Source organism: Thunnus maccoyii, chromosome 3 (assembly GCF_910596095.1).
Source record: "Thunnus maccoyii chromosome 3, fThuMac1.1, whole genome shotgun sequence".
Classification (NCBI taxonomy): Eukaryota; Metazoa; Chordata; class Actinopteri; order Scombriformes; family Scombridae; genus Thunnus; species Thunnus maccoyii.
In genome coordinates, this window is record NC_056535.1 from 34,576,559 (window position 1) to 34,587,281 (window position 10,723).

The 10,723-nt window shown below is 37.2% G+C and overlaps 1 protein-coding gene across 2 annotated transcripts; it reads left to right on the forward strand.

Annotated features, from left to right (window-relative positions):
• Positions 1-2,998: 2,998 nt before the first annotated feature.
• Positions 2,999-5,466, forward strand: LOC121891799 (nuclear factor 7, brain-like). Of its 2 annotated transcripts, none has more exons than XM_042404384.1 (2): positions 2,999-3,913; positions 4,023-5,466. In XM_042404384.1, exon 2 carries the CDS (start codon positions 4,040-4,042, stop codon positions 5,423-5,425), a length of 1,386 nt encoding a protein of 461 aa, XP_042260318.1. In that variant the 5' UTR covers positions 2,999-3,913; positions 4,023-4,039; the 3' UTR covers positions 5,426-5,466. The 2 variants fall into 2 exon arrangements, with proteins under 2 accessions (XP_042260318.1, XP_042260328.1); XM_042404394.1 differs by having other exon boundaries at positions 2,999-3,113.
• The last annotated feature ends 5,257 nt before the right edge of the window (positions 5,467-10,723 follow it).

Below are 10,723 nucleotides of genomic sequence, written 5' to 3' on the forward strand. Positions count from 1 at the left end.
TTACTTACATAGAATTCATCCTATTCCTAACACTCATAGAATAGAATAAAGATAAACTTGTGAAACTTTAATTCAAACATTTTTGAACATTTTAGAAAACAAACAAATTAAAATCTATAAGCAAGAAGCAATGAATTACAAACGTATAGGCAAGAGCATCAAAACAAAATATTCAAACAAGAACAAATCAATCAGGTTGGAAACAAACAAAATGTTACAAGTTCCTCTTAGGTCATGTTTACTTCCTATGAGTCGAAACAAGCCTTGGACACTGTTAGATAATGGTTGAGTTTTGTCTGTACATGATTTGGGCAGTTTTGAAGTCGACCAAATCTTTGAATTTTAGTGCTTTTAATTTAATAAAGAATGGATTTGCTGGTTCTCTATAAGTAGTGTTGTTTACAATTCATATGGCTTTATCTTTTTAAGGATGAAGATTGGTTTAGTGTTTGTCTATATGTATTTCTCCAATCTTCTACAGTGAGTTAGTATGTATGGGACTATAAAGGAACAGTGTAAAGTGTATAATGAAGCTCGATTTAGAAAATCTTTGGCTTTATATAGTATTGCAATTTATTTTTATATTTTACATTAATATAATTTTTATATAGCTTCCAGCACAATTTATTATCTATTGTCACTCCAAGAAATTTGATTTCAGTCACTCTTTCGATTTCTACATCATTTATCATGAGTTTCTTATTTGAGTTTTTGAATGATTACCAAAGATTATAAATTTCATTTTACTTAAATTCAGTATAGTTTATTTGCATCAAAATCAGTCTTTAGCTTTTACAATTCCTCTTCAAAAGGTTGGTCCAAGTTGTCCCAACAACAGAGGAAACTTGTATCATCTGTAAATAGAACACTTCACGTATGTATTTATGTACAAAATAAACAACAGTGGTCCCAACACTGAGCCTTGGGAACTGCACAAGTAACCTTCAGTAATTGTGATTTAAAATATTGTATCTGAACATACTGATATCCCTTCTTGAAGTAGCGGGTAAGTCAGGAGAATACTGTCCCTCTACTTCCATATCTCTGTAATTTTGTCATCATTAGACATGGTCCACCATGCCAAATGTTTCTTTTGAGATCCAGAAATACCCTATTACATATTTATTTTCTATTGCTGTAGTTATCTCATCTACCAATTCTATAAGTGCAAACAAAGTGTCCTATTAGTTCTAAATCAATATTGCTGTTCACATAGTACATTATGTTTTGTGATGCAACCATCTAGTCTTGTACAAAATTCTTTTATTATTATATTATTTATATGACTTTAGAAATGATAGAATCATATATATTTGACACAGTAACTCACAAAGAAATTGAAAATTGCACACCTTTTAGTAGTTTCTTTGAAATGAACAATTCTGATTTTGATACGAGGAAACAAATTCAATAACCAAATTACTTTTTTTTACCTAAATTGCACAAAATCAGACATGGCAAATCCAGTCTGTAATCTCAGAGCAGAGAAATTCTTTGAAAGATTTAGGATGAATGATTGGAAAGCATGAATGGTGAACAGTAAAGTGTCATGGCTTGACCATGTACCCTAATCAGCTGACAACTGCGTAAACTGAGCACAATAGGATCTGCGAAAATGAAAAGGCAACCACATATGTACTCAAGTGTATCAGATGTTAGTAACCAAAGCCATAAAACTAACCCACATTCCTGAGGACTTTGTGAAGTCTCCCTGCAAATCTGAGGCAAACTTGAAATTCATCTAAATTAAATGTCTAATCATTAGGCAACTTATATCATGTTATTTGTCATGTAAATACAAGAAGAATGGTTTAACTTTCATGGGTGTATGACTATCTACTAAAGAGATATAGTACTTAGATTGTATTAACCTTTGTACTACAGTTAACCATACCGCCCTCTATTGACAAGAGTTAAATTCCCTTATGTGAAGAGTTAATGAATGTTTGATAACCATATATTTGTATTGTAAAATCATCCGAGTATTTAACTCATGATCTATTAACCTCATAGACAATCATATTTTAATAGTTAAATTAGACGAGCAGGTGTGTTGAAAGAATGAAGTTTCTGAACTATTAGGAATGTAAAGATATAATGTTTGAAGGATTTGAGTTTAAAGTTGTCTTTTATTGTTAAACAATAGTCACGTTGAATACTTTTTATTATGAAGTAAGAGTTATGTTCAATTTATATTTAAATATGTTTCTGAAAGTAATCTAATCACATAAGTGTTGCCTAACTTTAGTTCCTTTCACTATAGTATTAAAGTTTATTTCAGTAGATGGTTTAAGATGTGTAAATAGTTTGAGAAAGTTGAACCAATGAAGGTTGTATGCTTAGACATCATGAAGTGTTAATATGAAGGTTAATGTTTGTTATTAGAAGGACTGGATTATTATGAAGCATATGTAAACTGCTTAACTGTTATCAATCAGAAAATATCATAAAATGCTTGGAAATTATGAAAAGAATGTATTTACAGCTTTAATGTGAAATGTTAGACCCTGGTGACTCTGAAGTGTGATTTTTGGTGTGTAAAACTCAGAATTAGACTTCAGCAGACGCAGGCTGCAAAGCACCAGCCACACCTAAAGCCCCAAAAGAATATAATATTCATCAATAATTCAGTGCGAAATCCTCCAGAACACACCCAAACTCCTCCCGTTTTATCCTAACTTACAAAAACAGCTCTTATTTAGCAGGGTAATATATAGCTGATGTCATCTTACTGTGAGTTTTTATTAGTGGTGCTACAGTTGTGTTGGTACTAGTGTTGTCATGTTTTTCATGTCTCTTTAACTTGATGAAAAACAAACCAAAGTAAAAACCAGTAGAATAACAGTGGAGATGAGTTTGGTTTCTTGTGTGTTTTTCCATTTGAGATGCAGACAGCTGACAGAGCTTCATCACATCATCATCTTCTCTTTGTGCTCTTCCCATGAAAGTTATGTTGATATTATGATGTGATCTCAAAGCAGTGCGATGGATCGTATTCATCATATTTATCATCTGTTCCTTTAATAAGCTCCACCTCTAACAGGGCATCATCTGACACAAAGCAGGAAACAGGTTCTTACTGTTCAGCTTCACTGGAAGGAGGCAGACAGACGGTAAGATTTACCTTCATTACAAAGCTGTGATTTAAACTGAGAGAGGACAATTACAGCAGGAAGCACTGAAGACCTGAAGTAGTGAAATAGTTCAACTTCAACCTGCTGCTGACTGAGAAAACACGAGTCAAAGTGAAAGTAACTGAGACACTTACTACAGCAGGAAACACAACTGACTCCCTCTTTTAATGTCTTGTCTGCTGTGTTTTTCTTTAAACATTGTAAAGTAAACTGGTTGCTCATTTTTCAGTTTGTCTGTTTGTTCTTTTTTCTTCTTCTAACTTTTCATAAGTTGGTCCTGGAAAAAGATAGTCCACCCAAAATATACTTTCTGCCTACACTATTGCTATGTGAACCTGAACTTCCTGCACAATAAAAGATCCATTACAACAGAACCACGGAGCCTCTGAATGACAGTTTATTTTCTAAGCTTCATAAAGGTCATGAAGTTCTGTACTGTACAGATAAAATCAGATAAAATCTGTTAGTCTGTGACCTGTAGATATGATGGCAGGTGTGTTTTTGAACACCGGAATGAAACACACTGTGTTACATGTGAAGCAGCAGCATTTATTAGAGGAGGTCTGACAAAGCTCCACCCCTCACCTGACTCACGTGAGACAAAGCAGGAAACAGTTTGTTCTTTGTTCTCTGAGGAGACACACAGACTGAAAAACAGACGATCAGATTCAGATTCAGACCAAACTAACAACTTCCTCTGAGTGAGAACAGCTACAGGAGAGAAAAGTGGAAAACTAGAACTCTGCTGCTTCAACCTGCTGACTCTCCACATACTGAATGTGAGTTTGACTAAAAACTGGAGTCAAAGTGAAAGTAAATGTCAGTGAAGTTAGTAGAGGAGGGAGGGGAGCCATGACTTACTGTACTTTCTGTCTGTTGTGTTTTCAGCTTCACTTGGAGACAAAATGTCTTTTAGATCAGAGGAGGATCTCCGCTGTCCAGTCTGTCAGGACGTTTTTAGAGATCCTGTTGTTCTGTCATGTAGCCACAGCTTCTGTAAAGACTGTCTGAAGAGCTGGTGGAGAGAGAAACAAACACGTGAGTGTCCAGTTTGTAGGAAAAGATCTTCCAGGGAAGAACCACCTGTTAGTCTGGTGTTAAAGAACCTGTGTGAGTCCTTCTTACAGGACAGAGATCAGAGAGCTTCAGAGGCTCTCTGCAGTCTGCACTCTGAGAAACTCAAACTCTTCTGTCTGGACCATCAGCAGCCAGTGTGTGTCGTCTGCAGAGATTCAGAACAACACACCAACCACAGATTCAGACCCGTCGATGAAGCTGCACGACAACACAAGAAGGAACTTGAAGAAACTCTGAAGCCCTTAAAGGAGAAGTTAAAGGTTTGTGAACAAGTTAAAGTGAAGTTTGATCAAACAGCAGAACACATTAAGGTCCAGGCTCGACACACAGAGAGACAGATTAGGGAGCAGTTTAAGAAGCTTCACCAGTTTCTAGAAGAGGAAGAGGAGGCCAGGATGGCTGCTCTGAGGGAGGAAGAGGAGCAGAAGAGTCAGATGATGAACGAGAAGATGGAGGCTCTGAGCAGAGAGATAGCAGCTCTTTCACACACAGTCAGAGCCACAGAGGAGGAGCTGAGAGCTGAAGACGTCTCATTCCTGCACAACTACAAGGCTGCAGTGGAAAGAGTCCAGCGCTGCCCCCTGCTGGATGATCCACAGCTGCTCTCAGGAGCTCTGATAGACCAGGCCAAACACCTGGGCAACCTGACCTTCAACATCTGGAACAACATGAAGGAGATGGTCTCCTACACTCCTGTCATTCTGGATCCAAACACTGCTTATCCACAACTCATCTTGTCTGAAGATCTGACCAGTGTGAGACTAGGAGAGAGACAGCAGCTTCCTGATAATCCAGAGAGGTTTAACTTCTACTCTGTTCTGGGCTCTGAGGGCTTTAATTCAGGGTCTCACAGCTGGGATGTCGAGGTTGGAGACAATAAACACTGGAGACTGGGTGTGTTATCTGAGTCTGTCCAGAGGAAGGGAGGCATACGGTCTGGATTATGGAGAATAGGGTTCCATGATGATAAATACTCAGCATGGTCACCACCAGCTACATCCACTGATCTCCCAGTGAAGAAGAAGCTCCAGAGGATCAGAGTAAATCTGGACTGGAACAGAAGAAATCTGTCATTCTCTGATCCTGATACTAACACACACATACACACCTTCACACACATTTTCACCGACAGACTGTTTCCATACATTAACACTGTGAATGAACTGAAGATTTCCCCACTGAAGGTCTCTGTGACAGTAGAACAGAGCAGTTAGAGACGATGATGATGGTTCTTATAATTACTCTCATTTAATTCTTAAAGGGAAAAGTCGCCGAATTTAACCTCCGGAGCTTCTGTCCTCCTGCTGTCTCATTATTCCAAAATATGTTCATGTTGTTTCACTTGTTGCTGTTTTTGTCAAACATAAAATGATTCAACTTATTTTCTGATCTTTATATTTGGTCTCTTCAGCCTTTAGTTTTTTATTGATACTGTGTCATTTTAAATGGTTGTTAATGTTTTCTGATGTTGACTTTGTGTGGAGCCATGAAGACCAGCATCCAAGAATCAATTACTGCATGTTGAACTTTATTTTAAATCACAGTTCAAATTTTAAAGTTCACAAACATTAAATGTAATTTATTGTTTAATTAAATATACTGTATGTAAAACTGTATATGAAATAATTCAAAATATTTCTACAATTTTTCATCTGATGTGATGAAGTCAAAATAATTCTGTCTGTAAAAGTGTTTTTATTCAGTTTTCATCAGTCTGTCATTTAATCAGAAGATGAGTTTTATTTAAGGTGGACATGTGAGTTTGGGTTCATGTTGTTTATTTAAGAGCTGAAGTTTTCTCTGTTGTTTCTCTTTGAATAAGAAAACCTGCTAAATGTAGAAAATGTAAATGATTCCTGATGTTTGCTGGATGTTCATGTAACCTGTAACCTGCTGTGATTCTTTTCAACTGGAAAACTTTGTGTGGAAACCAAAAAAAAGTGAAGCGGGAAATGTGTTCAGATTTATTGTCATCATGTTTTAGTTCTGACCTCCATTTTATCAAACGTAACAATACACACAGACTCTACAGGATCCATCACGTTTTTTAACTATTCATCTCTTTTCTCTCAGTTTCTGTCAGTAAATTGTCTCCCCAGGTAGCCTTCAAATCACACAAATCTCCTGCTGTCTATATGTTGTTAACTCATTAAAATAACTGTATCTATAAAGATGGATCAAGTGTCTCTGTGAGCTCTCTGGTTTCACTGCAGACATACAGAGCTACTGTGGCCATGTACATAACATCATATCAATTATAGCGGTCTTACATTAACTGTAGATTTTTGTAAATATAAACCTAATTATCTGTGTTAGTAAAGTGTTTGCTAAAGCTTTGTGAAGGTAAATCCAATTTGTTGTTGGAGGATATATCCTTGTTTTATATTACATATCCATCAAATTTGCATGATTAATGTAAAAAATACTTAAAAACTCCTCAAATTATACTTCATATCACTTGAAATTAACAATATAATGTTGTAAATATAAATGTGATTATCTGTATTACAGCAGCATTATGACATTATTTCTTAAAGTAAAGCAAATGTTTTAGCAGGAGTAGATTTTTTAAAATTTTTTTTTAAAGTATCCATTAATTAAGTTAAAAAAATTGTATTTTTATGAGATAGTTATTCTGACATCAGGTTAAACATTGTAAGTTTTATCTGAGTTTTTAATATTTTAAATTGAGTTTCTTTTATTGTTTGATTCTATTTTATATTTGTGTATTTGACACAGTGCATATTTACAGTTGCGAAAAATTTTGAGCTTATTATCAGCTACGCCGGTAGTCTGCTAGTTATCTTTACTAATCAGCTAACTAGCAGACGAGGGTAGGCCACACATATCTGTTTATTTATTGAACTATACCTCCCAGGCTAATAAGCTAAGTGTTTTAGCATCCATTCACTAACATGATATGGTTAGCATTAGCTTTGCAATGCTTCATTTTTTAACTACTTATCAACTCCGTGATTAATACAGATTTGAGTGGTGTACCCCTTTCTGCTAGTTAGCTTAACACAGTAGCTTTCAAACCATGTCAGGCTAATTTGAATTCTCAATCTAGCTAAAAGAAAAGAAAAATGCAGTGCACTGTTTTCTCATGGGGGATATGATAGGAAGTGTTGTGAAGTCAGCTTGACTGGATAGCCACATCAATCATCTTTCTCCTAAATATGATTGGGCAGGTATTTATTGTGTAATTAATAACCTTGATTAGCCCTGCCTAACTGCAACCCAGTAACAAGGGAAGGGAGGGAAACTTTCTAAGGAATTAGATAGTTATGTCAAAGGTTATGTTCTCATACTTTTTAGGTGTTTACTACATGCACATTAGATCCAAAATTACATTATTAATAGCCAATCATGGATTTGTCTTTCCAGGGGCTTTAACATTTAAATCTGAGAACTCATAGTAACAGACATGTAATCAGATTTTTTCTGTCCGTTACTGAAATCATAAAGTTTTTGAATCGTTTGTCTCAACTCTGTGACATTTTTCTTTCTTTCTTTTCTAAAGTTGGGCACTGATTGCATGAGTGAGGAAGAGCCGGTTTGACTGCTGTTCGTTTAATGAATCTCATTGTGTTTCTTCTGCAATGGTTTAATGACATCTGACTGTTTAATTCAACAACTAGATATTCGCTTAACAGCAGTGGATGGAAATGCACATGAAACTGAATTTTCTTTTGCTGATTTTCAGGGAAGTCGGTTAAAATTTGCACTACATTCAAATGGAAACAATTTTTTTTCTGTTTGTATTATTGTGCCAGTGTGTGTGATATTGTCTGTATCCTCCATGCATACCTGACATGCATAAGTGTGTCTATTTTTTGCATGTATGCGTATTTGTGTATGTGTAATTGTCTGGTCTGCATCTGTGTCTACAATTTGTGCATTTGTGTGTGCATGTGTGTGCGTGTGTTTGTATTAATAAAGAGTGATAAATGACGGGCTCAGAGGAAATGTTGGATTCCTGCTCGGCTCCTGTTCCTGTGAGAAACCTCGCTAAAGAAAGCAGACATAAATAACAGCTGCCACCCCGCCATCCTGCCCGCAATACTACACTGTGTGTGTGAATATATGTGTGTGTATGTTAGTCCACTCTTAACAGTATCCCATTGGAGAAAAAGTGCAAAGAAAACAAAGGTCAAGGATGTATTTATATTCACGCACACACACACACGGACATATTCACACAGACACACACACACGTAAGTGAGTGATGGCGCTGCCTCTCCTCAAAGACACATAGTAAAGTGTATGTGGTGTGTGTCAGGGCAAAAAGTCAGTGAACGTCTCACCAAAGTGTGTTAGCTTCTTGTTTCCACATGGCCCCCGGTTTGAAAGAGTTGTTTCTGAAGGGACGGGGCTATTAAGGAGCAACGTTATTAGCACTAAAGTACAGGAGCTATTAAATCGACCTGTAACAGATGATTGCAGCTTTAGATCAGATTCAGAGGTGATTTACTTCATAATGAAAACGGCTGCATTAACCACATGCTGCTTGTACAGTAATGGGGTCTTGAAAAGAATAAAAGGGAGCTCAGATTAGATTCAAAGTTCATAAATGGAGACAGATGGGAGTCGTCCTGGTGGGTCAGTGTGCTGAAGCTGTTGCACACAACATCTCTTCAAACTGTTCTTTCTTTTTCTGTTATTCTTTCTCCCTGATATTGATAGTTGTCTAAAGACCATTGCAGTTATTGGGCCAATTATGATTTGGGAGGCAAAACAGGTCTTAAAGGTGTAATTTCCACTTTTCAAAATCTTATTTTTGTCCCCCAGACTTATGGTTTCAGTTTGATTTGGGGCCGTGCACAGCCTGAAATTAAGACATTTCAGACATTTCTTTGTCTGTTCTTCATGTTTTTTTGGTAATAAAATCCTTTTACCATGTTTTGATTTACAGTCATATTTGTAAACACTATCTATCATAAAGGTTTACATAACAATTTAATCGAAATTTGTCATTTGCTACATTAATTTAAATGCATATGATATATATGAAGCATAGCTATGCTATTGCTATATCTTACATACATATACTGTATGTGTCAACATATATATAGTTACTATTTCTTACATTATATTATGTTGCGTAATGCTGTGCTATGTTTTTGTACTGCACTGAATTTGTTGGGAAGAGGTCGGGGTGGATGGTTGACACCAGAGACTAAGCTTCACATCCTGAGTCCTGTGTGTGTTCAGGTTTAGGCAACAAAAGCACTTTAGTTAATGAAAGATGGTGGTTTCACTAAGTGTTAATAAACACGTGTTTCATGCTTCAAGTCACTGCAGACTTGCTCTGTATCACACCAAGACCATGATCTTTCTCTAACCGTAACCAAGTGCTGCCAGAGTCTAAACATAACCATAAAAAAGATCAATAATGCCGCAGTTGCTACCAGTGGACATTGTATTGCAAGATCAAATATTGTAGGAAAATGAATTAAACACTGTTAGTGAACATTTAGCGGGGGGACTTCCGGTTTGTCGAGGAGAGGAGGTAGGACATGTCTCCCCATGCTCCAAGAAGACTTGACTTAAATTTACCTATTTTTACTGTTTAGCATTCGTTGGACAATTTTTAGACTGAGGTGCATTAATACTTTGGTTGGCTTTACCGATAAAAGGCAATCGACGTGCAAAACAGACTCTCTTCCATGATGGAGATGGAGTCGCTTTAACTTGACATTTTTGGGAAAATCAACTCATCATCCTCCACATTCCATGCAGAGATGTCTTTCATTAAAGAGGAGCTGGAGAGTTCAATTGACTCAACACAACGGAAGATTGACTCCCAGGGAGAAACTATACAAAAGCTAGAACAGGCATCCACTGACCACAGCGTCTGTTACTGAGCTGGAATCTGCAGTGGCTATGCTGATTACCCAACTAATGCGACCGGACAACAAGTGCGAGGACCTGGTAGCCAGATCTAGGAAGAACAACATCCGTGTGACAGGCATCTCAGAGGGCCCTCGTATGGTTGACTTTATGGCCCAATTTTTGCAAAAACTACTCAGTCTGCAGGACAAGCCCATACTCGATAATGTCCATTGCTCCCTACGCATAAAGCCCAAAGATGGCAAACCACTTTGTTCATTTATAGTCAGAGTTCACTACTTTTAGGTCCGAAACCAGATTCTGCAACTAGCCAGAGAGGCTGGTCCTCTCACACACAACGTTAAGAGGATCCCTGTTTTCCTTGATTATACGATGTCTGTTTCCACGAAGCGGGTGGCATTCAGGCAAGTCAAATGCCAGCAACGTTCCTTTTCTAAACTCAAATGGGGACGTCTCTACCTGGCAACACTGAGGATCACCCTGCCAAACAGGATCTCACACAATTTTTCGGAACCAACTTGCCATTAAGCCTCTCCCCATTACACCTCGCTTCCATGCAGGCGTCTCTGGTATTAGGAGGAATGATGTAGAGCAGAGGGTGTCCTTGTATGCAGACAACCTTCTGCTGTGTGGCTCCAATCTTCTGGCATCCACTTCTC

Excerpts from the sequence above, each read along its gene's own strand:
- LOC121891799 (XM_042404384.1), top strand. The coding sequence starts at position 4,040 with ATGTCTTTTAGATCAGAGGAGGATCTCCGCTGTCCAGTCTGTCAGGAC.